At 55.4% G+C, this 27,611-nt stretch overlaps 1 protein-coding gene across 1 annotated transcript; it reads left to right on the top strand.

The window, feature by feature from the left end:
* Positions 1-24,580: 24,580 nt before the first annotated feature.
* Positions 24,581-27,611, top strand: DLX4 (distal-less homeobox 4). The gene is made up of 3 exons (XM_027784422.2): positions 24,581-24,872; positions 26,254-26,447; positions 27,318-27,611. The coding sequence occupies exons 1-3, from the start codon at positions 24,581-24,583 to the stop codon at positions 27,567-27,569; spliced, it is 738 nt and encodes a 245-aa protein (XP_027640223.2). The 3' UTR covers positions 27,570-27,611.

Raw genomic sequence — 27,611 nt, 5'->3', positions numbered from 1 at the left:
ACGCTGAGCCTGGTAATCCTAGGGTTGCATTGCCCCATGCATGCTGCTGGACCACACTGGCAATCCGTGGTCATCCCAAGGCTGAATAACGCACATGGATCTTTCCGTCTCTGCTGGAGGCAATTATTTTCTGCCCCCATCTGGAATGCTCAGTCTTTTTCTGACCTAAGCCTTCTGCTTGGACAATTTATCTCCAGGTGGAAAGCCTTATCTCAAGAGTTACCCAACAACCTGTGGAAAATCAACTGGATTCAGCCAATTCTAGGTCTGTCTCTAAGAAGCTCATGATGAAAAGAAAAAAAAATGCTGAGAAGCTAAAAGAAAATATTTTTCAAAACTCTGTGACCTTTGAGAAGAAATAATTCCAGAAAAGAAAATGTTACAGTATAGAATGAAACAAGCATTACATTTGGCCAGACTTTGCTGAAACAAAATACTCTGACAGCCCTTGAGTAGCTGGGTTTCTGCATGGGTCTGGGAGAGAGATTTGTTCTTTGCTGTTTATTCAGCTTTGGATTTTGGGAAACATCAACATAATTTCTTGTTTTCTTTTCTTTCTGAAAGAGTTAGAAATTTCAAAATCCCAAAGCTCTTCCCAAAATGAAACAGCTGGTTATTGCTCAACTCTTTCTGTTCCTACCTCCGCCCTCCTGATGAGTTATACAGAGGGTGTGACGTTCTGGGATCGCGCTGATCCCCAGGTGCTGGAAAGGGCCACTTCCAGCAGCTTCTCCCTAAGCAGTGCTCAATCCCACTGTCAGCTGGTAAACCCGTCCCTGCTGAAAAAACCTACCCTCGTCCCTTGGCTCAGCTGCCTAAAGGTGCCGTTCCCAGCCATGCTGCAGAGCCGGCTACTGAAGCTGCTCCTGACCCCACGTTACTTATTTGCATGGACTGCAGGGCGGTTGCTTCTCATTTATACCCGTGTAAATAAGAGCCAAATCAAGCTGTTAGTGTCTCACACCTCAAGCATCAGGGCTTTCTCTGCATTCGTAGAAAAGGTTGAGGTTATTACCAAAGAGGTGAAAATTAGATAATAGCTGATGTCTCAAGGGTGCCAGCCATCCTGGTTTTAAGTGATTCTTTATTTCAAGCACATCATAATTCGCTGGTGACTGCTAACTGGAGCCTGGTGTCTTACTTGCATTTATGGGCTGCTAGCAGATGATTATAGAAAATGCAGTAATTAAATAAGTACTTCGGCTGGGTAGGTTTGGCCTGGGAAAGAGTAAAATTAGACGAGGTAGTATGAGCTGTTCTGAATTGTGAAGTCTGATTAATTTCACTTTCTTTTCTTGTAATGTGTCCAGCAATATTTAGGAGGAGGAGAAGGAGGGGTCACGCAGGAAAGCCTGTGTCTGGTGAATTAGAGGCAATAGGCTAGAACAGCTGGCATGTTACAGCCACACTTGGTAGCTCCATCCCACCAGGTGCAATACAAGCAGGAGACCTGCGAGCTCTGGGGGACAGGAGCAGTCCTAAGGGTGAGGGTGGTGGTTTGACCAGAGCTGTGCAGCAGGCCAGCGGGAAGCTGTGGAGAGACCTTGGACCTGGCTCCAGCGGCTGGGCAGAGCTGCCTTTTCTGCCCTGTTGCCTGTCCCCTTGGCTGGGCAGCTGCTGGGATTCAAGAGTAAAAAGGGTTCTTGGGGCATCTATTTATGATATTTTTATGAGAGCATCTTTTCACGGGAAGCTCACTGCTCTTCCCCCCTGCTTTCTGCGTGCAGTGCTCCTCTTCAGCATAACAATTCCCAGCAGAGCCAAGGCCAGGGGTTGAACTGGCCCCAGCCATTAGGAACCTGCAATTACTCAAGCATCTACAGGATGCCATCAACACAGAATTCCCTTTGATGAAGCGTGGTATCCAGGTAACCTGTTCCTAATCAAACAAGACACCTTGGTGTGCAGGAAAGGGCACTGCTGGCCATTCCAGGTGCTCCGGGAGTGTGCTGTGGGCAGAGCAAACAGGAAGCCGAGGGATGGACCACTGAGAGCCACTCCACCTTTGCCCAGGGGTGTTGGGTAGGTGACGAGTCACTTAGAGCTGGTCCTTCTCTTGCTCCGGCAGTGACGCATTGTTTTGAACGAGAAATTCCAAGAGCATTGATAGTCCTTTTGCTTTAGGGACAGCATCATTACTTGAGGTTTTTGGGGTTAAATCCACAAAGGTGTTGACCTTCCTTGCTGTCAGGAGCCCTACAGGATTTGGGGCCAGGGCTTACCCTACAAGTGTGCAGTGCTGGAGGTGCCAGAGGAAGGAGGATGGTCACCAGAGCCTGCCTCTTGAGTAGATGGAGAGAGCAGCCATTCCAAACCATGAGTCACTGCACTTGGGCTCTGAAGCACCCTCTGTGGTGGAGGCCACCTCTCTCGGTTTCCGCAGACTGCAGAGGGAGCTGGTGGTGCTTTGAACCATCTGGCACCGAGTCTGGCCTTGGTGCTTACATAAGAGCGGGATGCCGAAATACCTGAATGGCTTGGGCTTTCTGGAGCCACCCATGAGGCCTTTGGTCTCTCCTTGCCATGCAGCTCTTGCAGCATCTCATGATGCTGGTGCAGAGGGTTAGGTAAGGTAACCGAAGGCATTAAAGAGATGCCATTCCACACCTGTGCAGACCGCCCTCTCTGGGGTTCCCTCCTCTGTTTAGGTTTCTTTCCTTTTCCTCATCAGATCAAGAGATGAAGTCTTGACTGAATCTCTCAGAGGGCTTGAGTCTAAGGAGAGGAGATATTCTAGACCCCAGGAGTTGGAAAGACAAGTGGTATTTTGAATATCATCCCTGCTGGAGCATGATGAGATACCCTCAGACATGCATAGGTGCTGAAAACACTCAGGTTGAGACAAGACGCAGTAATCCTAGGAGCTCTTCCAACAGATTGCCTCTTGGGCCAGCGTACAGGGAATTGAGTTGGGGCCATCAGAGCTAGCAGCAGAAGCTGAGCCAAACCACCCACAGCTGTTTCTGGGGACTGATGGGGTCTGCAGCACACACAAGGACAAGGGTCTTCCACAGTCCCCTTGGAGGCTGCTACTCCAGACTCTTTCACTTGCTGATACTTTGCTGTTCTCAGCGCCTTGCAAGTAGGGAAGGGCAGACATCAAAAGCTCAATGGAAGCATCCAAAAGTTCATCTGAAGCATGCAGACCTTTAGCGTTTGTAACGGGAAGTTGGAGAGATTTCAAGCACTCTCATCCCACCTCCTGGCGCTTCTGTTTCTGGTTAGGGCCAGACATAACCACAAGAACAAGCTTTCTCACGGTGTTTCAGCACATTTCCTGTTGGTCCTGGAAGAAAACTGGAAGAACGTTTGAAATTAAGAGGACATCTATCCTTTGTAGGAACCTCAAAAGCTCTGTTTTGGAAGTAGGCACAGGCTCCGAGTGTTGTTAAGGGGGGAGTAAGTTTGTTTTCTTGAACCAGCTTGTGCTATCCTGGCTAATAAGTGTGTCTTGCCCCGAAAAGAGTTATGGAGAAATGAGTCATGGTCCTGTAGTGCGATGGGAGCAATCCTGGGGTGATGCTTCAGGAGACTCGGATGGAGCAGCCTTGTGCGATGGGGGAGCCCACAGAGGGGCAGAGGTGGGTGTGGGGATGGAATAACATTGCTGTGGAGAAGATGTCCTCTGCTGCACTCACACAAGCTGGTTTTTCCAGGGAAGGTTTGTCAATCTCATTTAGCAGAGGGTACTGGGCATGGGCCATGGGCAGAACTGGTTGGAAAATTGTGTATGTGTGTGATTGTGGGGAGGGGACTATATGGAAACATTTCACCCTGGGGAAGAGGAGGACATTTGAAAATGGTTTCATCAGACTCTTTATGTGAGAGAACATGTGGGAGTTTTCTCCAACACAAGTTGAAGTTTGTCTGCATCTTCCTGGGATTGTTTTTGTTGTGACAGACATTTGTAATCAAATTAAATCAAACCACAGAAAAAAACAGCCAATAGGAAAACCTTTCAGCTCAGATCACCCCTTGGTCTCCAAAGTCCTCAGAGGATCCTTCTCTGCCGTTGTCCCGACTGGGGACTGGAGCATAAGAAAGCAGCTTTGGGCTGGGAAAAGGCAAACTAAGAGCCAAGCAAGCCTTGATGCCACCACCAGCGGTGAATTGTGTCCAATAGCCATCCAGACATACCCTTTTTATTCCACCCAGTGCATGCTGCACCTCTGAATTTAGTTTGGAGGTCGTGAAGGAGCAAACATCTGGTTTTGACGTATTTTGTCTGGGGCATGAATCCTCATGATCATTTTTTTTTTTTTTTTTTTAAGGTTAAATAGCATCACACCAGAGAAGATTACACAGCCAGCTAAAGTGTGCTGGGACACATAGAGGAAAGAATCAAAACCATGGAGCCAAGCTGGGATTTAGCATTATCTCCCTACAAAGCACAGGTATAGTTTACTTTCCCTGTTTTATCTTTTCTAAGCCTTAATCATGGAGTTGCTGCAATTCCTTCCATGAGGTTAAGTCAAAGGAAATCCCCAGGTCAGGTCATCCATCCTCTGCGCTTGGTTCTGATCCTGTGCCTGCACCTTGCTAAACCCAGGAAGATGCAAACTGGGCTCAGCAGCAGGATTTGAGCTGGAGGCAAGGGAGAGAGCACTGGGGGGGTTGACCTCTGTCTTGCCCCTCAAGCGTGACAAGCCAGTGAGGGTGGAAAATGTCCAGATCTGTGGTTTTATGTTGCTTCAGAAATGGTTTCCACATCTCACCTTTCTCCCTTGAGACCCGTGTTTAGAAAAGTCAGAGCTCTGCATTTGACTTCTGCTGGGAACTCAGGTCCATTTTGTAGCAAGCGTCAAGTCTCCACTGCTGGCAGTCTGAGAGGGTTTGGAAATGGACCTGTCAGGGCTGACAAAGGCAGAGTTGTCCCTACTTCAGGGTACACGATAAGCAGAGACCTCTTACATTCCCCCTGCCCAGCTCCATCCGTTTGCTACCTTTCCTCTGCTCAGTGGAGCTGCGCTCCTGACCGCTGCCCCACACAGTGAGGCAATGCAAGGGTGTTCATCTTGCCTGCTAGAAACCTCAGGTCCACAAGGATGAAAGCCCACCTGATACAGCACGGTCTCCCTTTGCGGAGAGCAGATCTCCAGGCAAATTCACTGCAGGCTGACATCCAGCCAGAGAGATGCTTCACCAAAGCAGTGGGACAGGGTAAGGGAACTTGACCAAGACCACACAGGGGCTAGTAGCCTTGATTGGAGCAGATCCCAAACCCCTAGGCTGGTTTGCCACCCACAGGGCCACGCTACCTCCCTTGGGGAAGGGGAAGTTTCCTGGGACAATCCTTTCTTCTCATCGGCCTTTTTATTTTCTTTTTTTTTTTAATTAAATGAAATTAAATTTCTGTAGCATCTTTTTTTTGTTATTATTATTATGTACCTTAGGCATCGCTCTGAGTCCATCGGGGTGAGTTGTATAACACACAGAATGGGCAGGTTAACTATCTGCCCACTACTCCTCCCTTCCCCCTCCTCTCCTCCGGCCACCCTAGAGCTATGCTGCGCTAAATGTGCTTCAGTTTCATCAATCCCCAAGCTGCACATCAAAGGCTGCGTTTGCTTAGCTGCGCGCTTCCCTGGCAGGCTTCAGGGATTAATCACACTCGAGCCTGCGTGAAAAGCGTGACCGTGTCACACTTGTTTGTCTGGGACAGGTGCTCTTCTGGTTATCTTACAACAAAACTGACTTGGCTGGTGGCCTTTTATGAGCATGCCATTTCCATTTGTATTTCTTTGGGTTACCAGCCACAGCCAAGGTTGGCTGTAGGTGCCATGCAAGCATAGCAGAAGATGCCGTTACATATAGTTAATGAACATCCCTGATTTGTTTGGATTGCTGTAGCAGCCAGGAGTCCCTGATACAAACCAGTGTCCTGCCAGGCTAGGTGCAGTGCAAGCAACAAGAAGCGATTTCTGCCCCTAGAGCTCTGAAGCCTAGCAGAAAGTGAGGAAAACGAGTGGACACCTCCTAGGGAGCCTGAAGAAACCATGGGAAAATAATGCTGGTTGCACGATTGGTGTCTCTGTCCACTCCCAGAACAGGAGCTGCCAGCTTCAGAGGCTGGCTGGCCACCACGAGAAGGCTTAAAGCAGCACTTGGAGAAGAGTGAAACCTCTGCAGACAGGACTGGCCCCTGGAGATGATGCCTGGGAGTTGCCTGTGTGCTGGTGACAGCCCTGCACTGCCAGAGATTCGCATGGGCTGTGTTTGTACCCTTGGAGGATGAGAACTGGCAGCCAAAACTGCAGCTGGATGGGAGCAAGGATCCTTTCATTAACTTCAGCTGCTGCCTGGGTATGGGCTGGCATTGTGCTGACCTCTGGGAGGGACCCAGGGAGGCTGCTCCGGTTTGCTTGGGCTGCACTGCCTTCCCTCCTGTACTGAGTGGCCTTTTCTGTAGTTGCCTGTGGTAGCAGCGATGCTGCAGGGTGGAGGAATCTGGACTTCACCCAGAACATGCAATTTGGTCAGGGTTTTCCTGGAGATTGACCCGGCACATGCAGAAATGCTCATGGAGAGTAGCATTAGGATCCTGGTTTAGGTGGGATTATAGCCTGGTTCTTTTTTAATCTTGGGCATCATCTCTGGCAAAAGCATTAGCTCACAGTTGCAGAAAGAAGTCCCAAGAGAGAGCAGAGCACTGTATTGAGAAACAGGCACTGCCCCAAGGAGCTTGCAAAAAAGCTGGGAGGGGAAGTAAACACAACAGAGCAGGGCTGGGATTGCAGCATGCTCCCGGCAGCCCTGTCCGCAGCCTACACACGGGGTCCAGTCCCTCCTGGCTGCTGAGCGCCCAGTGCTGACCTGTGCTGCTTCTGCACGGGGGAACGGGAACACCGGGGCCCCAGGCTGCGAGGGAGGTAGCCTGCAGTAGGGAAGGAGGCGCCATGGATGTGAGCCTGAGCAGATGTGAAGATCTCCACCTTCTCCAGGCAGGCTGAGGATGGAGAAGCCCTTGGCAGCTGGAGGACCTGTCTGTAGCCGTTAGCAGGGATGGGGCAGAGTTGGTCATTCCCAACATGCCTGCCATGGTGGAGAGCTGGAGCAGTCAGTTTGCAAAGCCTGAGGGGTGCGTGGCACACGCTCCCTGAGCCCCAGGATTCGGGTGCACTGCAGCCATGCTGGGGAAGAGACACCTGGATCTCTTAGGGGGACGTGGCTTTGGACCAGCACAGTCTGAGCTGCCTGCAGCGTCCCCAGGAGGATGCGTGGGAACCTCTGGGCAAGGCCAGGAGAGTTCCTGCAGGATGCAGGCCGGGGGAGGCTTACGGCAGATGAAGTGATACCTACAGCCACTGGAAGGCTGTACGGGATGATCTTGTTCCCTAGCTAATTTCCAGCTCCCAGTTCAAATCCTCTGCACTTCCTCTCTCCCTTGACAAGATAAAGATCCTGGGCACGCAAGAGTGAACACCCTGCCGTTGCGTCCTCTTCCACAATCAGACCAGACACAGAGTGGTGCCTCTCCCCACATGTGCCATGAGGAACAGGGACATGACAGGGGGAAAGAGGAGGTGGCTGCCTTCCTGTGGGTGTGTTTTCCAGAGCAGGAGAGAAACCAAGATGGATCAGACACCAGCCAAACAAGGTGACTACGTTGTGAGGAATGCAGGAACAGGCTCGGTGCATGTGTGAGATGCAGAGAGGAGATAGAGGGTGGCTGCAAAATGCTTTCACCAGCACAGCCATGACACTGGCCTCTGAAAGGCAAGAGGAAGGGTCAGTCTCAGCATCTCCATCCAGAATGAAATAACATGAAAGCAGTGCAACACTTGTTGCCACAAGACACAATTGTTAACAATAGCTTAGCAGGGCTAATAAAGCTTTTAGAGAAGTATGAAGACAGCCAGAACAGTGAGAGCTTTAAAATAATAAGTTGTAAAAAGATAAAGGGGTTGGGTACAAAAATCCTTGTGCTTGAGCACATAAATGGCAGTGCAGAAGATGAATGGACAGGCAGGAGCTTATTCTGGGGCAGGTAATCCCTAAACGACTTCCTTTAGGGCTCCCAGAGGAGGAACCAGAGGAATCCCAAGTCTCATGCTGGAGTATTCTCCTCCTTTATGAGGTTTTTCTGTGGTAATATTGGATTTACTCCCCTGGATAGGCAGGGATCCGTCCATTTGCTTCTCTAAGATGAAACAGGTCTTGGTACCAACATGGCAAAGCACAGTCTCCTCTGGGGTTGGAAAAAAAAGACATTTGTGCAGAACCTGTAAGGAGTTTCTTGTCAGGATGCCTGCCTATGCCAGCTGGGAGTGAGACTGGCTTACAAGCCTGCAAGTCTTGTGAGGGAATAGGCCAGCAAACGCAGAGTGAACACATGAGATTCCTTTTCTCTGAAAACCAGGCCAAAAAACCAGTGTGCCCCCCATCTGCAGAACCAGGAGCGTGAGGCTGGCTGGCAATGACCCTGTTCCTCCCAAACAGGAGCTTTGGAGTTGCAGCTTTCCTCTCCGGGCATCAAACAAGCCCTGCTTCTCCCCCCTGATGGTTTGGGAGGCAGGTGGCATGGAGAGATGAGCAGAGCAGTGGGTGCTGCCAGCACAGGAGAGGTGATGGGGAGCAAGAGGCAGCGGAGGGCAGGCTCCCCAAGGCATGTCAGGTGGTGGCTTCAGCAGGACCCTGCACCTCTGCTCCTGCCAGAAAAATGGGGAGAAGGATCCTTCACCCTGCCTCTGGCCTCCAGGGATAGCTGAGGAGACTGGGAAAGCTTTCCTGTGTTTATCAGAAGTGAGCAGTTTGTCATGTCCTGTGTTATGTATTTACACCTCTGTTCATGCCCCTGTGCTCAATTCCCAGCTGGGGACCTGATGAGGCCATTCTGAATTTGGCCTAGATGCAGCCCAGCGCGGAGACGAGCCGCACATGTACTCAGCCCCATCAGCCTTTGATCTTATGCTCTGTCAAGAAAGATGCTTTGGCAGGAATCTTGCCCATCAAGTACCATCCATAGACAGCTGCAATGTCACAGCTGTGACCAAGCCCTGACAGCTCCAGGAGCTGAGGTGTTGCCAGGTTTAAACCAAGTCCCCACCTTCTGCCCTCAGGCTGGAGGCTGGCTCCTTTCTGTTCTGTGCAAAAGCTCAGGGCTCCCTGCTCCTCTGTCTGGGGAGTTCAGGGGTCTTAGCTGCTTTCAAGCGTTGTCACGGGTTGGAGGAACTGTCACCGACCCCCCGACCCCCGATGCCCTCAGCCCTGGGTCTGGCTGTGCAGACGCTGCCCTGCTGCCAGGTCCCAGCTGGGGGTAGGAGCTGCTGCACGGTTCAAGCAGCTGAGGAAGAGGATGGGATGCTGCTGCCCGTGCAGAGAGGCCAAAGCTCGGCCATCGCATCCTCGGATGAGCCAAGCCGTTGCTGCTCCCTGTGCCCCCGGGCGTGGGTACCACTGGGGTGTCACCGGGTACCACTCGGGTACCGGTGCTCCTGTGCTGCTTCATCCCCCCCATCCTCTTCCCAAATAATCCCGAAAGTGGCTTCCTTCCCTCGGCTCGGGGTGTGGAAGCCACTAGATGGCAACGTTACCTGCAGTCTGGCCGCCTCTCCTGGGGATGGAGCGGGTCAGGGATACCCCCTGGGGTGGCCGCAGGGACCCCGGCCTCGCTGCCCCGGCACTGCGGGGTCCGGGGGCGGGGAGCCGGGCCCGGGGGCAGGCTGGTGGGTCACCTCTTCGCTGCAACTCAGCAGCCTGCGTGAAGAAAACGAGTTACCTGAAAATCACTTCAATTCTAGGTCATTGGGTTCAACTTTAACAGCAAACTGGCTGCAGCAGTCGTGCCACCAGGCAGAGGGGTGACAGCACCAAGGCACACGTACCCATATGCATATATGTTGTGTATACACTAGAGACTGTTTACCTGCAGAATTTCTCAGGCAATTCCCAAACTGTTCCAAACGTGGCTGGGTTTGACACTGACGAACGGTTTGGTCCACACAGCGAGTCCAGCCCATGGTGACCAGCAGAGACCATGTCCAGCCTTTGGTGACCAGCAGAGACCGCGTCCAGACCTTGGTGACCAGCAGAGACCATATCCAGCCCGTGGTGACCAGCAGACCCGCAGCGCTCGCTGCCGTTTCTGTGAGTTGGTGCCACTGCTGCTGCTGGCAGCGCTGATTTTGCTGGTGGCGAGGGCTTTTGGGTATGACCGACTCAAGCCGGCTTTGGACCAGGCAGTGCAGGAATGCATGGCAGCATGTAACCTGCTGGGAAACACCCCCCCGTGCCTTCCCCTGCTCCTTTCAGTTATCGTTGCAGCCTGTGTTATGTCAGTCGAGCCCTGTTGCATGAAGGGCTTTAGACCGGATCGGGTGGGTAGGGCTGGTGTGAAAAGCCATCTAGTGTTACCCTGGGCTTGTTCCCTTGGAAAGGCAAGGGAAAGGCTTCAGAGAGCCTGGCAGTGCTTCAGGCATGGTGTCCATCTCTGCTGGGCCGCGTCCAACTGGCTGGCAAGTTCCTGCAAGCAAAGAAGCTACTGACCTCAAGCCTGCACCTTTGTGTGCCTCAGTTTCCACACATGATGGTCCTTCCCTGCTTCCCCTAAAACAAGGAAGAGGAAGAGGATGGAGGAGCATGGTGGCACACTTCTCCAAGGCAACAAGCTGGCCTGAATGGGAGCGCTAATTAACCATCCATCAGATTGGGGCCACGGTGCATGAGGAAATGAAACTACAGCGTGGTATGGAGGAGCAACCCTGAACAGAAAAGGGATGTGCTGTTCACCCAGGGAAAGATTTATGGGAGTCCTGAGTCAAAGCTTATAGTACTACAACGGGTAATATAATAAACACCAGAGGATAGTGCATGCAAGGGAGCAAGAGGCATCACTGCGTGTTCCCCGTGAGGTTGCAGAGCCTGGAGACGGACCATGGTGGACAGGGATGGAGAGGGAGGCAGGAGCACTGCCCTGCAGGAGCCCTCGCTCCTGAGGTCCTCCGGTGTCTGGCGCAATGCTTCCAGGTGTTCTGTATTGTTTTTCTTCCCTTTTTCAAGGCTATTGTCCCTCCTTAGTATCTACTCGCTGCCCTTTGAGCTCTGAAAGCTGCAAGTTTGGAAACCAGCCTTTGTCACAAGATCTCCCGCATTCTTTCAGCTACAAACCTCCACCCCGTGTGCCCCCAGAGCTGAAGCCTCCAAGAAAAGCCCTGAGGGTGGGACACCACGTGCCGAGCTGGTCCCAGAAGAGATGCTGCCACCACAGCGCAGGCAAGGTGAGATTTGGGCTGAGGGGAAGGAGCGGAGGCCAGAAGGTCTCAAGTCCCAGGTGCCTCCTCATGGCTTCTTTGCAGCAGAGAGCAATGGTGCTCATCCATGAAGTCCTGCCCGCTCTTCCCTCTCCACCGCCCTGGCAGGGTTGCAGGTCTTTCCAGCCTCCATGCCTGCCTGTGTGACTAACAGAGTTGGCTGGCCCCCAGGGGTGTCAGTCCAGGACCCCAGTCAACCCCAGGGAGCCAAGAGGAACAGGAAAGCCCAGAGTCTGCTTCCTCATCACCCTCCTCCTCCTCGCTGCCTGCTAGCTGCCGTCCTGGGCCAAGGGGTGGCCCTGGATGGCCCCGTCTCCCGTTGGCCCAGACGGGAACGGCCGCTCCCTATTACTCATGGGGATGATGTGGGGGGATGCAGGGGCGGAAAGTCAGAGTAAATGGAAAGTGGGCACTTGCCTCTGACCTTGTCTTCCCATTGCCGCAGCTGGAGCTGAGCTCAGCCAGACGCCCCGGCGCGAGGCCACGGGTGGCAGGCAGCTGGCGAGGGGACACGGTGCTTGGCTGTGCCTCTCCGTCAGGCTGCTGGGGGACACGAGGCGAGAGTGAGCACGCAGCCACCGGGTCCCCGTGTGTACAGACATGCACATGTGCCAGAGAAATGCACCAGTCTGTTCACGCACGCACACGTGTGCACAACTGCCTTATGTGGGTCCATGTGGAGCTGCGATGGGACACCCATATTCAGCACCCCCTGGGTGGCTGGAACCCAGTGGGGGGGTGCTCTGCCCCCCAGGAGAGGTGCACATGGCTTCAGCAGCTCAGCTGCCTCCCTGGGGGGACAGTGGCTGCAAAGTGGAGGGAGATGGGGTACAGGAGCTGGAAAACAGGAGTCTGAATTAGAGATACAACCTGAGATAAACCTGAGATAAACCTGAGATAAATCTTCTCCTGCTGTTTGCACTGGGAACTGACTAAGGCTCAGTCTTATAGATGTCTTCAGAGGTATCTATAAGACGTCTTCACCCCATGCCCTGGGATTGCCCCTCAACACCCCCAGTCATCCCTCTGCCACGGAGAGGCTAGTGCTTTGCAGGCTCACCTTATGACAAAAGTAAACCCAAAAGTAAGGTGAAGGAAAATGTGCCCTAGCTGGGCTGGAGGTTCCCTGAAAACCTTCCTTCCACCCCCGGGGCCCCCGGTGCCCTGAGCCCTTCTCTGGCTCTGGTGGTATAAAGCTTCCTTGAAACCAAACCCACCCACAGCCCATAATGCTGACCAGCCACCCCAAGCCTTCCAAAATCAGGACGGTTATCCATGTTTCCCAACAGCAAGGTTTTCTGGCATGATGTCTGGACCGTACAAGTGAATCTGCAGGTCGTGTTGCCACAGTTTCAAATGATTTCACAATCTAGCTTCTGTGGGCTGGGGAAAGACTCACTTCCCACCTCAAAGGCCTTTTGGAGCACTCAAATTTACTAACGTTAGTATTCAAAATGTTTCCTTTGCCAAAAGCCAGATTTTCCTGCCTAAGCTGAGTTTCCATGAGGACATCCATCGATGGGGCAGGAAGGACCAGAGACTGGAGAGCTCAGCAAGGCTGTGCAGAAGGCATTGATGTATTTTTATAGAAAATACCTCTTTAAAGAAAAATCTTTTGATGTGAAGGATTTGGGTTGACTGTGACTCTGAGAGGGTGCAAGACATGGATCCTCACTGCTTTCCAGGTCTCAAAGTGGGGGCAAATCCAGCTGGTTGGAGGGGAGCTGGGGAGTCATGGGGGTCCTCTGTTCTACACGAGTGCCCAAACTGCTAGTTATTATGGGATGGACACATACACCTCTGCAATATTTTGATGAGAAATTCTGCCCAGGTCAAAGCGAGCAGATATGTTCCTGGCAAAAATTATTTCCAATGAATCAACATTTTCCTGTTAAAAACAAAACAAAACAAAACAAACAAAACAACTTCCAAACCCTGCCTCAGTCACTTTTACTGCTCAGTGCTCAGCTCAGGGTGAGGTGGCAGCTGGACTTAAACCCACGGGCACATTTGGGGCGATGAACTGGATGAAATGGGACCCCTGGAAAACCCGACCACAACCAGGTGGAATTTTCCAAACTGACAGTAAGACAAAAGCTTGGCTGACCTCCACGCTGGCAAAGCTCTGTCAGGGGACGTTCAAAGGGAGCAGTGCCCGCGGTGCCGCCCGCCCTCCCGGGACCAGGAGGTGAGATTCAGACGGAGGTTAACGCCGGCGATGCCTTCTCCGCTTTGTGCCGAGCAGGATTGGGTTACGGGGCTGGGGCTGGGAAAGCTCCTCCGCAGGTCGCAGGTCGCAGGTGGATTAAGGAATTCCAGTCCCCATTCAGTGCCCAGTGAACCACAACTAATATGGGAGCTGCAAAGAGCAGGGGCAGGCAAGACGGGAGGCATTGAATGGGAAAGGCACCCGCAAGGGAGGGCGATGTGAGCTGGGCTGCTGGAATCTGGCAGGCGGTGTGGAAATGGTGTGATTTCCCATCAAACCTGGCCACAACCTGCTTTTTTGGCTTTGAATAAGGACAGCCAGGGAGAGCCTGGGCAAAGGTGGCGGGGGTGGCAGGGGAGGTTCATGTATCACCTCTGTAATGGGGGTGCTTCCAGGGAGAGGAACGATAATTGCCCAGTGCAGGTGGGTTGCTGACCTGGGGCAGAGCCAGGCTACATCCCGGGCATGGCTGGAGGTGGGCACAGAGCCTGCGAGGGCCTGAATGAGGGGAGCCGGAGCAGCACGGTGCTGGGGAGTGTGATGGGGTGCGTGCGGGTCTGAGGGTGATGTGGACCTCCCAGTGAGGGGTGAGGACCTGATACACTGAAAGGGCTGAGGGGTGGAGAGGGAGTAGCCAGGGCATAGGAGGTGGTGAAACCCCGAGTCCATGACAGTGCTAAAACAGATCAGGTGATAGCAACTCCCTCTTTTTGCCTATTAAAACACCTGCCTCCTCCAACAGCTCCGCTGAGCCACATGGCTCCAGCCAGACATCACCCTGCCAAGCCCAGGATGCAGGCTGGCATCTCTGCTTGTCTGAGGCTGGTGGCTCCTCGCTCCAGCCCAGTCTGACTGGACCTGAGCTGGGCACCCAGCCCACCAGTTTGAGCTGCCTGGGGACATGCAGCTGCCAGGGGAGGCAGCAACAGGATGGGTGCCTGTTCCCAGCATCTCCAAAATCAGAACAAGGCTGCGGAGGACAGGATTGGATGGGACAGTCCTCCCACACCACAGCCTGGCCTTGGGAGGGATGTCCCAGTGCTACAGGGACCCCGATGACGCCACATCCCCCAGGGCAGGTCCCCCTGGGGCCTCCTGGCTGTGCCTGGGGAGACTTGTGCCCGAGAGCTGTTGGGGAGGCAGCGACCTCGTACACCCTGCTCCCCAGGAGACTCCTAGGCGCCTCTTAATAGGACTTTAATTATACATGTACCATCACCATTTTTCTTCTCCCTCTCTCTCTCCCTCCTAGGTTCAGCTTCCCCAGAGATGTAAATACCTGGCGCGTGCTGCGGGGACTGTCAGCTCCACTAATGACCACCTGCAAGCATGCTGGGGAGGGAGGATGGCGGTGTGGGGACATGCTAGGTGACACTGCCCTGACCAGCTTGGAAGTGGCTCCCTGGCTTGACAGGGGTGCCCCAGGGCCCCAGGGTGGGTGGCTGTGCCTCCAGCTTTGCAGGAAAGGACGGTGGCTCTGGGAGTTGGAGAGACGGCTGTCGTGGGCCAAGAGAGGAGGGCTCAGGTCTTGCAAGGGGACCAGAATACAGGGTTGTCCCTGTGCTCACTCTGTGCAGCAGGATGATGCTACCAGGTGGCTGCTAGCCCTAGGCACTAGCCAGCCATCAGATGGAGGTGGCCACCAGACACCTCTGCCCTGGGGGGTCCGAGCTCCAGATGTCACGCCGCCAGCTCTGCCAGTGTCCACCCTTATGACATCCCTGCCAGAGCGATCCCACCTGCCTCAGATGGTGTCTGATGCCCACAGCACCGACAGGTTGCTTTTCAAAGCTGCCTGGCTTTTCCTTGAAGCCCTTTGCAGAGATGTGCATGATCTGGCAGGGGCAGAATCCTTCTTTGCAGGGGGGTGAGTCTCCTGAGTCGAGCATTGCCTGGCACTGCTCCACCATGTGAGCAGGTACCAGGGGCTCAGCCTGCTTTAGAGCGGAGGGTTGGCTTTTGCCCTTTCCCGCTGCTGGGCAAGACCCTGACTCCTTTATTCAGGCAAAAACTCACACTGAGGATTTTGCTTAAGTTGAGCCTGGGAATGTGGCCCTCGAGGCTTAAATAATTCTTTCTACATGGTACATGCAGAGAACAAAAAAAAAAATAAATCCAAGCCAAAAAACCAAGCAAACCAGAAACAGCAATATAAGAGGAACAATTTCCTTTACCACTAATTTTGTCTGTGTTAATTAACAAAAATGTGGGGTCACTGATTATAATACTCCTAACATCTCTCCAAACCCACACGTCCTGGCTGGGGACAGCAAGTGACCACACGGCATTGAGCCTCCCCAGGTCCCCTGGCAGCATCACGGGGGACAGGAGGAGATCTTGCCTGGGAAGCCTCCGTGGGTGCGTGAGGCTGGACTCTGGTAGCTGCCCTGCTGTTACCTCTTCTATGGGTAAATCGAGGACTCTGAGATGACATTTTTTTCCAAGGCTTGACCTGAGTCTGCTCCTTCTGAAGCTCATCATTGGCTGCAAAGGAGGAGAAAGGAGCCAGAGCTGCTAACCCGGCAGTTTTCATCAGTGCTAAAATACAGAGCTGGAATATAAAGAATGTGGTGGGTCTAACCCGAGGAGTTTTTTCCCACTCCCCTAACACTGTGCCTGGATTGAGGGATGATCTGGGCATCTTCATTCCCCCGAGGACAGATGCAGCCACCATCCTTGGCACCTTCCAGCAGCAAACCCACAGGAGCAAGTCACTGGGGTGGGTCGAAAAACACCCATTTCTCCAGAGATGTTGAAGCTTTTCCAATTTATTGCTCCTTTCCCTCTTAAAAATTCCTGAAATAATTTTTTCTCAGAGTCTTAACCACCAAAAAGAAAAGGACGCTTTGGGATGCTGCTTTTTGTTAAAGCTTTGAGGGACTTGGTGCGTGTGTTTGAGGGTTTGGTGGAAGGCTTGGGGTTTTGCCAAATATGGGAAATGTCAACAGAATATATATTTTTCTCTCCAAGTAGTTGTTGAAAAGTTTCTGTTCCATCAGTAAAATGTCACAGTGATTTCTCTCTCACACACACACCCCCCCCTTCTTCTGTTCACCTGCTCGTGGGCTTTTGCTGTGGGACTCCGATGTGGTTCCCTGTGAGCCACACTTGGCTCACCTACGAGCATCCCCCCTAGTCTCAAGCTCAGTCTGACACAGGGCTTCACTAAAAGCCTTTCTGATTAATACAGATCCAGGGAGGAGGGGATGATTAAATCGCTCATCTATTTTCGGCAGAGAGACTAGGTGCAGGGGAGGGCTGGGCCTCCCCCGCTGCTGAGGAGCCCTCTTTGCCAATTCGAGCGAGTGCCGCAGATTTCCCATCACTCAATCCCCACAACCTGGGCAGCAAAGCAATTTTCTGTCATCAGTGATGCAAAGTGCTCACAAACGAGGACTGAACGTGCAGTCAGCTGCAAGCTCAAGCCCTTCCTGTCGGCTCTTTAAACGCTCCACACATTCTTCCCTCAACCTGCGAGCCCCGACAGGTCCCGCAGCACAAGACAGGCACCATGCATCGGATGCCGTAGATATGGGGTCGTCCGTGCTTTCCCCTTCCCATGCATATGTCCACCTGCCAATGCCACTTCCAGTGCTTGGGAGAGGCGGGGGGAGTGTCCCAGGCGCTCCTAAATGGGGGAACCAGGTGTCACCCTATGACATCTGGATGTGGAAACACTGCCCAGCCAGCATTTTCTCCGGGCCAGTGGTGCCAGTGCTGCCACAGCTGGAGCATCCCCAATGTGTGCCCCCAAAGTGAAGATCCCCCAAGTCTCCCTGCTTGCTCTAACTTGAGAGCAGATCATTTTGTGCCATTTCTCTGTACCAAAACCCAAGAACAGTGATTCCTCTGTGAGTCTTCGTTCCACCAGTCCGGTCAGCGGAGTCCCTGACCCTGAGACACAGGGCTTTCCCCAGGTTTTTGTAGTGCTGCGGAGTGGCCTGGGCAGGGCTCAGATTTCAGAGGAAACCCTGCTATTTCTTCCTGATCCTTTACAAAAACAGAATCCAAGCATCCTACAAATGGTGAGACCCACACACCCGCAACACTTCCAACCCATTAAAATGTTTTGCTTTGAGAAAACAGAACCATTTTGTTCCACTTACTGAAATGTAAACACGGTTTTGCTTGTTAAAAAAAGTGGCTTGATTTTGCAGCAAAAAATTACATCTTTCCATTGCAACAAGTGACAGAAGAGGCTCTTCTTCCCAGGAGTTCAGCTCTTCCTCCCAGCCATACCAGTTCACCTCTCAGGTTTTGCCTCCCATATACCCTCAGAGCACCCCAGCATCAGCAGAATTGCACCCCTCCCTCCCTGCCCCTGGATCCAGTGGGTGAGGGAGGTGTGCTTTGGTGGGGTCACTGAGCAGCTGACAATGGCAGGGATGGAGCACAGCACAGCCCAAGGAGTGTCTCAGACACAGCTTTCAACTTTCCAGGTAGGACATTAAAAAACAAAACAAAAAAGAAAACGAATAACAAACCAAAAAACCCAAAATCAACCACCAAGAAAATCTGTGGGGTTTAAATTCCATCCCTGACCAAGCCCCTTTCCAGAGAAATATGTCAACAGGCACTGCAGCCAGCGGGTGGGAGCAGGATGCTGGGGGGAAACATGGGTTTGAATTCTTCCCACCCGATCGGCAGAGATGGGAGTGGAGCTAGCCCCGGCGGGACTCTGGGCTATGTGGCAGAGCATCACTCCAGGGCTGCCAATGTGCACAAGGACCATCCTGAGTGTGGGTGCTCCAAGCATGCAGACCCCTGCAGGCACCTGGGATGGAGGAGGATGAGGGGCAGGAAACACCATCGTGGGCACCGGTCGTGGCTAGAAGCAAGAGGAAGCTGTGCCGGCACCAGGGTACCATGCTGGGTGCCTCACCTCTTTGAAAACACCATGTTACACCTCCCCTCCCTGCCTTGGCTTGCCAGCGTGGCAGCTATTAAGGTGGTAAAATAGGTGCTGCACATTTCAGCCCTAATCCCAAAGTTTATAAGGTTTCTCCTTTAGAGATGTGTGCCTGCAAGAGATTGTTTCAAAACAAATTAATCAGGTTTATTGGGTCAAATTCTCCACTGAAAGGCCAGCACTTGATGATCTCTTTGTTTAAATGCTGCATCTAGCCATTACTAACTGCCTTGTTATGTTGTTAAAGTTACAAAACCTTAATGGGTCTCACTAAAAGGAAAATAACAGCTTCTCAAATGAAGAGCCTACAATGGAAAAGGAAAAGACCATTTGTGCAAGGAAGAGTCCCCTGGAAACCATGTAGAAAACCTGGGACAGACCTTAATTGAGCGCATTGTAAACCTCGCCCTTAGGGGAAAATCAACCTCCAAACAGTTACCTAAAAAAAAAAAAATCAGAACCAATATTGTTCGTATTTAAATGCCCAATAAATTCAAGTTATCTAAAAAAAAAATATAAATAAATCCAAACCAGTATTTCCCATTATTTAACTGCTCTGCTTACAACACAATAAATTCAAGTTATCCTTTTTATCTGCTCCACCCAGAAAGAGGCAATTCTGCACCACTGCAGCAAAGGACAAGTGGAATTTGATCCTGGTACCAATCCACAACCGTAGTCCTGGCGAGAGAGTTTCATGTGAAGGGACAGAAGGGAAATGTAACTGTTTTTTAAGACTTTTTGGAGCACCCCAAAGGACTTTCTGTGTTTGCATCAGCAGAGATGCTTTTGCAGAGTCAGCCTCCTCGCTGGCTGGGGCAAAGCTTCACTAGTGATGGCTGAGGGGAAGGCAAAGGGCTCTGGGCTGTGGCGTGTCACCATCCCAGCAGGACGAGGTTCAGCCCGTTCCCAGTTTGGTGCTCTCCATCTCTCTGAGTTAAGGGTGATGGGAAGCGAATGAGGGTTAAAAAGCCTCTTTAACTGGTGCTCTTGTCAAATTGGCAGGGCAAGGCATTGAGGCTGAGGCTAATGAATGGAATAATTGATTAAATATGTCATATTTCTGCCTAGCAGGTTCACACCTTCCCCAAAGGTTTCCAGATGGGGCATAATTATCCCCCAAACTGGCTTCACACGCCAGGGCACAAGGGGAGGAACAGTGACATGGGGAATTTAGACAGCAGAAAATTGTTCCTGCAATTAATCCCAGGCACTTAATGAACTCACCAAAGAACAGCAGGTATGGGGAGAGACCCTCTTGGGTTTGGCCATCAGTGGTGCCGGTCAGGAGTAGCTGGTGATGCTGGTGTAAATGTTGAGCCTCTGTGCATTTAGGGGGTAGCAAAGCCAGTGCTGGTTTTGCTGCTCTCCAAACAACATGCCACGCAGGGGAACTTGCCCCCCACCTTTGCTCCCTTGTTCATCTTTCTCAGTAGGGGCCAACAGCTGAAGTGATGTAAATCAGTGGGACTATATGCCCCCCCCCCGTGGATCGCTGCTGATTTATATCAGGGTCCTTTTATTCCTTTGATTTCCAGCCGACAGTCCCAAAGAAAATCAAACCCAGACCAGAAGTCCTAAACCAAAATATTTGCTTTATTGAGGGGGGGATGAAGCAGGGGGTGAGGGGGGACGATTACTTGTTTTAACAATTTTTGACATCTCTATGGTTTCATCTCAACTCAAACTGTCGATGAAGCAGGGCACAAATCCTGGCTGATGCAGTGGCTTTGACCGCAGCCGTGTTGCTGGCAAATGCTGATTTACACGACCTGGGCCAGTGCCTTTGATGGCACCAGGCTGACCCACAGCCCTGCAGAGCCTCTGGGTGCTGGAAATCAAGAAACTCCCCTGAGCCCAGGCCAGGGAGCTGGGTCTCACCCAGCCCAGCTGGGTGCTGAGGCTGCACATCTGGGGCAAGCCTTTTGTGAGTATCTTTTTGCAGAAAACCCCTTTCAAATCCCTCTGAAGATGCTGGAGCTCTGCAAAGGTAAAGAGGGAAAAAAATAATAATGTGAATTTTCTGTTCCCTTGTGTCCCTCTGAAACCCCCCTGTCAAAGCCAGGTCTCAGACCCTCTGGTGACGGCCACGTCACTGTCACCTGCTGGGTGCATGTGTCCTCTGGGCCACCTCTGTGCCTTCAGGTCACCTTCCCATCAGTAGCTCCCATCTCACCTCGCTCATTCTGTGATTCATTGCATGGGAGAACAGGTCCTGGATGCTTCGGGGGTGTCTGACACCGTCCAGGGGATAAATCCTGCTCCCACTTGTATTGGTGCTCCCCTATGAAGCAGGATCGGGCCCTGGGAAAGGAGGGCATCACGGAGCATAGCCTTTCCCCTGAACTATTATTTTCCTAGGGGGATCTCTAGCCCCCTCCTAGAGCCTGCTCCCAAGCAGCCCCCCATCTCCTCGCTTCCCCCAGGATGGCTTTCACTCCTGCCCACCAGCCCAAAAATCCAGAGGAGCCAGCACCACAGCTCGTGGTGCAGAGGAGCCCAGCTCATGCTGGCACCCCTTCTCCCCGTGCTCCCCCGGGATTACTGACAGGCTGGAGATAGGGCGGTTGTTCGTTAGTGTGGCAGCGGTGGCGTGTGGGAGGGCAGACGCCAGGCTGTCTGCTCCCACTTTGTTCGGCTTGTTATTAACTTCTCCTTGGGCTGCCATTAACCCAGAATTCCTGTACTTGGCTTCAGGCTTTCCCCGCGCCGCTCTATCTCCAGCGTGTAATTACAGCTGTTGGGATCTCCCTTTATCTCGGAGGATCTTGTAGGTTTGTTACCTGGCACATGCTTTCCTGCCCCCCACACCCTTCCCTGCACCCCTTTAATCCTTCCTGCTTTCATCAGCCTCGGCAGCTGGTGCTGGCAAGCTGGCAGTTAAAAAACTGGAGCCTCCATCACCTTGGCTTTGCATCCCGAGTGCCCACTGCCACCGCACGAGCATCACCGGGCAGGTGAACAGCAGCAGTGTGGCTCCCGCACGTCCCAGCTGGCAGCGCCCGGCACACTCCCTGCCACCGCGTGGGTCTCGGCATGTGTCAGCACCTTCCAGCCCCAAGACCAAGACTTCAAATTGGCTCTAAGCATGGCCTTGATTTATTTTTTTAATTTAATACAAGTTGACTTGATGTATTTATTTTGGCAGCGGGTTACCCCTCAAACCCCAAACCCTGCTAAAAGAGCATGTCCTGTCCCTGCCAGCCCAGCCGACACAAAGAGGAGGGCTGGGACCTGACCCCGGGCGTGCACCCTGTGCTCATCCCCAAGCAGGTGCCTGGGTGGCACAGCTCCTGCCCTTGAGCTGCCAAAGCTCAAGGCTGGGAACCAGCCCCAGGGCAGCCGTGGCTGGGAGCTGGGAGTTCTTTACAGCCTGGAGGTCTGGTGCCAGTCTCTTACCCCATCTCCCAAGGGAACGCGGAGCAGGTAGAGCTGTCCCTGCGCATGCCCCGGTGGGCTCGGAGATGGGACATCCCCTTGGCACAGGATGGGGCTCAAGGATGCTGAGATTGACACCTTCAGACCCCTAACCCAAAACTCCACCTGTGTGAGGCTGGTATGGAGTCAGGAAGGAGGAGGAGGAGGAAGAGGAGGAGGAGGAGAAGGAGAAGGAGAAGGAGGAGGAGGAGGGGGAAGAGGAGATGGGCTGCCTCTCCTCTGGTATCACTTCTGCCTTGTTGCTTGCTTTGGGCTATCCCATAGTGTGGAACCTCTTTGGAGATCCCTAAGTGAGGGGATCCACTCTCCAGCCCCCAGGCACAGTGGGTGGAATCCCTCCTTGGCATTACCAATGAAACAGAGCTGTGCCACACCTCATCCCAGGAGGGGATTTGACCATGAGGATCCTCCTCCTCCTGCCAGAAGCCAAATACTGCCCCCAAACACCCATGGAGACACTGTCCTTCCACCAGTAGCTGGCACAGGGACTCTGGCTCCTCTGCTACATGGTGGACACTTTGGGGTACTTATATTTAACTATGGGTATTTACTATGTCCACCACATGGCAGAGAAGTGGGAGAGCACAGGGGGCTAGGAAGGGTTTCCAGGTCCCCTCAGCATTGGAACCCCCTCGATCCAGCCCTGGGAGCCCCTCCTGCCACCACAGGCAACCTCTGTGGTAGGGAAGATGCAGCCCCCAGCCTCAGCATCTCCCTCCCACCCTCAGTGCTGGGGCAAGAAGCACCAGAGGGAGCGGAGCCACCAGTAGCTCATCCTGGCAAGCCAGCACCCGTCCCCCGAGCCGGTGAGAGCTGAGTCACCCCGGCAGGGAAAGTGAGGAGCCGGGATAAAAGCAGATCAGTGGAAGTTTCCTTTGATACTCACAGCGGCCATGCTTTGCCCTTGGTGCTGGCAAAGCCGGGCTCCCTGGGGACTCCTTGGCCAGCCCGCGCAGGGCTGGAGAACATCTGGATTTTTAAATTGTGCCTCTTTTTATTTGCTGCTTCGCCCCCGCGTTTGCCTGGATGGGGTTGGGGGATTTTCCACATTAGCCCCTGGAGTTTGGTGGCCCGGGCAGAGGTGGCAGGACAGCTTCTCCCCACACCCAGATTTTGGGCTCACATGGGATTTTGAGCCCATGTCATCCCTGAAGACAGTCCCAGGGACACTGGTGTTTTGCCCAGCTCCACACTGGGATGGAGGGATGTGGGGACCCCAGAGCCTGCGCCCAGCACCAAGGAACCAGTCTGTGAGTCTGGCTGTGCCAGGAATGATCCCTACAGTGTCATGAGCAAAGGTTTAGGGAGGTTGGAATGGGGAGAGAGGGCAGAAGCCATCAGCTACGGAGGGTTGGAGGCGAGTCAGAGGAAGGGTTGTTGTATCAGGAGTCTGGGGCAGGACAAGGTCCCAGTGTGTCCTGGGGTTAGCCAGGAGCTTGGCTATTTATATCAGAGCTCCTGGCCCCAGCCCAGAGTGACTCAGACCCAGCATGATGGCCAGATGGAAACATGTTTTGAAGATGGTCTAATGGGAGGGTGGGGACAGGGGACCCTCCCTGCCAGCATCCCCAGCCGCCTGTCACTGCTCCCTCAGGGCTGCTTCTCCCGGGCAAACCCCACAAAGGGTGGAAGTCAGCATGGGCCACCCGGCTCCTTTCCCTGCTCCATCACGCCAGTGTCCCCAGAGCCATCACCACGGTGCAGCTGGGGCCAGGAACCCCGTCCAGGGCTCGGTGTGAGACCTGGGCTTGCAGGAGGTGCAAAGCCACCCTGCCAGCGCCATCCGGGCCCGCGGCTGGCTGTCCCCAAACGTGGTGACAGCATCCCCCGGCCACGGTGGGGGCGTTTGCCCCTGGTTTTGACTTGGCTGGCGGCTGGGGTGGAGGCTACGGGGCTCCTGCAGGCCCCACGCACCCCTCCGGGGTCAGGGCTCCCCGGGGCAGCGGGAGGGAGCGGCCGGGCAGGTTGGCGCCTGCTGCCGGGAGTGGGGCCCCATGGGGACCGGGTGCTGCCGACGCCGGGGAAGGGGCCTCCCGTCTGCTGGGGCGGGCGCCGGCAGGGTGGCTGTGGGGCTCCCACCCCGCCGGCACCCTGGGTGCCCCCCCGGCACCATGAGCACAGGGATGGGGGATGCCTCGACGCCCCGCATGCCCTCCCATGTCCATCCTTCTCCCACCCCTGATGCGCCCCCCGGCCCCGCACAGGGGAGCTGAGTGTGAACGGGATCAGCTCCCCCTGCCCCGGGTCTGTCCCCTGGGCACCCAGGGCTGCCCCGTGGCCCCCCCAAGGGCATGCATCCCCAGGGCCTTGTGCATAGGGGATCACAGACCCCCCCGTGCCCATGATGGAGGGGGCCCTGAGAGGGGGTTACCCCCCAACACAGGTGACCCCGCACGGGCAGGTGGGTCCGGCCCCACTGCCGGCAGCACTCAGCCGGGACACAGAGGTCACGGTGCCCCCCCGGGGAGTGGGTGCATTGCGCCAGGCAGGGACACACACACGGGGAGGCGGGGGGGTGTAACTCCGGGATGAGGGGCACACGCACACAGGGGGGGCTGCCCCGGGGGTGGGGGGGGCAATCGGGGGGGGGGTGGGGGGTGCCCCGGGGCGTGACGTCACCGCGGGCGGGACTCGGCGGGGCGGGGCGGGGCGGGCAGGGGATGCCCGGGGCGCGGGGCCGCGGAGCCGCAGCTCGGAGCCCGTCGGGGGGCGGCGGGGCTCGGCGCGGCACTGCGGGCTGCGGGGGCTGCCCGCCCCGGCCCGGCCCGGCCCACCATGACCATGAGCTCCGTGGCCGAGAGTCTGCTGGGGCCCGACCCCTCCAAAGCCGCTTTCCTCGAGCTCAGCCACCCCTCGCCGCCGCACTACCCGCTGCACGGCCTCCACCCTGCCAGCCACCCCCAGCACGACCCGCCGCCCTTCGCCTCCTACGGCCGGCCAGGGCCCTACCCCTACACCAGCGGTGCCCCCCCGCCGCCCCACGGCGGTCCCTACCTGCCCTACCCGCCCCCCGGCGCCCAGCATCCCCCGGCCGGGCTGGCCCACGGCGCCAGGCTGCAGGACGCAGGTAAGGGGGGCACAGGGTGCTCGGCGCTGCACACCCATCCCTGGGCACCCACCCAGTGGGAAGCGACCGGGATTTATCGGGACGGAGCCATCGGAAGCACTTTGGGGCTGCGCCGCCCCGTCAGGGGAAGCGGCGGTGCAGGTCTCGGCCGGTAGGGAGGTCCCCGAGGGGACCCGCGGGGTCGGGGGCGATGTGCCCCCGCTCCCAGAGCGCCCGGAGCCGCCGGACCCTCTGCAGATGGGTGGCTGCGTGGCTGCAAGAAACCCCGAGGATGGGGAGCATCAGACCCCCTGCTACCCGTGTCCTGCCCTGCGGGACCCCCGCCTACCCCGGGTACCCACGTCCCACCCCGCGGGACCCCCACCTGCCCATGTCCTGCCCTGCAGGACCCTCGGCTGCCCCCACCTGCCCATGTCCTGCCCCGCGGGACCCCCACCTGCCCCCAGCTGCCCAATGTCCTGCCCCGTGAGACCCCCAGTTGCCTCATGTCCTGCCCCGCGGGACCCCCACCTGCCCACATCCTGCCCCCTGCGCCCTCCCTGGGCCAGGCAGACTCTTCCCTCTGCCCCACTGCCAATATGCTCTGATCTCAGCTACCTGCCCCATTCCATCCCCTTTCCCCACTGTTTTCCCCAAAAGCTGATGCAGGAACCACAGTCTGAGCTACCCCAGAGAGAAGCAGCCCCCAGGCTGCCCCATAGAGGGGTCCCGAACCTGGCTGAGCTGCCGGGCCCTTTCGGCTCCCTCATCAGCTCTGGAGAGCCATGGCTGTGGCCAGAGCAGACCCTGTACGTGGGTGCGCAGGCACATCTGCCACCGTGTCCTGCACTTGCCCACATCAGCCGTGTGCCCCTGAGCTGGGACCACCTTGGCATCTCTGAGCCCCGGCAGTTTTCTGCCCCACACAAGCCACATGTTCCCAGAAGGACCCAGGGATGCTCAAAGGCACGGAGTAGGGAGGAGGTGGTCCAGGATGGGGGCACACACTTCACAGCAAGTGGCTGCGCAGGGGCAGAGGAGTCTGTCCCATTGTACCCTCCATTGCCCTGTGGGGCCCTGCCTGGCCCCCTCAGTTGGGTGCACAGCGGAGGGGCCTGTGGCCTGCCTGGTTTTGGACTTGAATAGTGATTTTGAATGAACAATCCCATCCCTCCCTCCCTCCCTCCTCCTGTTTCCCCTTTGCTTTACCTGAGGCTTAAACGAACCAGCAAAGCACAAGCAGGTCCCCCACTACTTATTCCCCCTCCCCTCCCAACCTAATCTCCAAAAAGCAAAACCCGCTGCAGCCCTCAGGGGCAGGGTGGGATGCTTTGGGTTTGTTGCTTTGGTTTTTAACCTCCCAGCATTTTGGTTTAACTCTCTGTTCCTCTCCCACCCCAAGAGCATGAGAAGCCCCTGGCCATCGCCAACGGGGAGCTGCGCATCAACAGCAAGGGGAAGAAGCTGCGCAAGCCACGCACCATCTACTCCAGCCTGCAGCTGCAAGCCCTCAACCAGCGCTTCCAGCAGACCCAGTACCTGGCGCTGCCGGAACGGGCTGAGCTGGCGGCCCAGCTGGGGCTCACCCAGACCCAGGTATGGCCCTGGGGAGGGGCGAGGGGCCGGTCACGGCCCTGGCGATGCGCCATGGCGGGGGCTCATGCCCATCGCTGCTCCAGGAGTGACTCTGGATTCAGGCTGCGTCACGATGCCAGGGTGCAACTGGAACTGTGCCGAGCCGTGCCGTGCCGCAGCAGGGGAGCTGGCGCCGGTGGGCCCCCGGGGCTCGGGTTTGGGGCGCCCCTGCTCGCACCTCCCAGCGGCACCGGGACTTTCCCAGCCCTGGAGCCTGGCTGCCGGCCCGGCCGTGCCCGGCGCTGGGCGGCCCTGGGCCGCGGGATGGGGCGAGTGGGTTTTTGAAGGCGATGGGGAGAGACAGGCAGGCGGCAGCGGTGCAGCCCAGAGCCAGGGGCGAAGCGAGCTCATAAAGCCGGGGAAGAGGAGACAAGTGGGAACCTGCCTGCAGCGCGGGGGGGACCACGGGGAGGAATGAGCGGGGCCACCACCTCAGTGCTGCGGCGGCCCCAGTGCCACACCCTGGCCCCCGGCTGGGCTGGGGGGGCCGCGGCCCTGGGCGAGGGGGGGGACATGGGGACACGTGGGGATGTGCACAGCTGGGGACTTCTGGCTTGCTCTCCCTTTACTGCACATTTGTCTGGACTCTCTCTGCCTCTTCCCACTTTCTCCTCAAGCTGCCCTTAGTGGAGTCTCTGCTGGCTTGTAAGGGGGTTGGCTCAGAGCCCAGCTTATCTCATAGACCCCCACGGCGAATCAACTGTGCCCCCTGGAGAGGGCAGGTGTAGATGGGGGAGATGGGGACCCCAGAGGGGCCTGTAATTATTGATGCTGCATGTTTAGGGGGGGCATTGGCCCCATCCTCCCCACTCACCCCTCTCTCTCTCACAGGTCAAGATCTGGTTCCAGAACAAGCGCTCCAAGTACAAGAAGATCATGAAGCAGGGCTCGAGCGTGCCTGATGGGGAGCACCTCCACACCGCCACCTCCCTCTCTCCCCGCTCCCCCAACATCCCCCCACTCTGGGACATCCCCGTGCCAGGCAAAGGGGCCCCCCTGGCCTCCAGCAGCTACATCAACAGCTTTGGAGCCTGGTACCAGCCGCACCCGCAGGACGCCGTCCCCCGGGCCCCCATGATGTGATGCTGCCATGGCTCCAGCACCTGCCAGCTCCAGGAGGGCCAG

Source organism: Falco peregrinus, chromosome 18, assembly GCF_023634155.1.
Source record: "Falco peregrinus isolate bFalPer1 chromosome 18, bFalPer1.pri, whole genome shotgun sequence".
In the NCBI taxonomy this organism is placed as follows: Eukaryota; Metazoa; Chordata; class Aves; order Falconiformes; family Falconidae; genus Falco; species Falco peregrinus.
The sequence above is the reverse complement of the archived record's forward strand: the minus strand, read 5'-3'. Positions and strand labels throughout refer to the sequence as shown.

Bases quoted from the DNA above. Each gene is read 5' to 3' on its own strand.
- DLX4 (XM_027784422.2), top strand. From the start codon at position 24,581: ATGACCATGAGCTCCGTGGCCGAGAGTCTGCTGGGGCCCGACCCCTCC. The intron at 24,873-26,253 runs GTAAGGGGGGCA...TCCCACCCCAAG, and splicing joins CGCCAGGCTGCAGGACGCAG to AGCATGAGAAGCCCCTGGCC. The intron at 26,448-27,317 runs GTATGGCCCTGG...TCTCTCTCACAG, and splicing joins TGGGGCTCACCCAGACCCAG to GTCAAGATCTGGTTCCAGAA.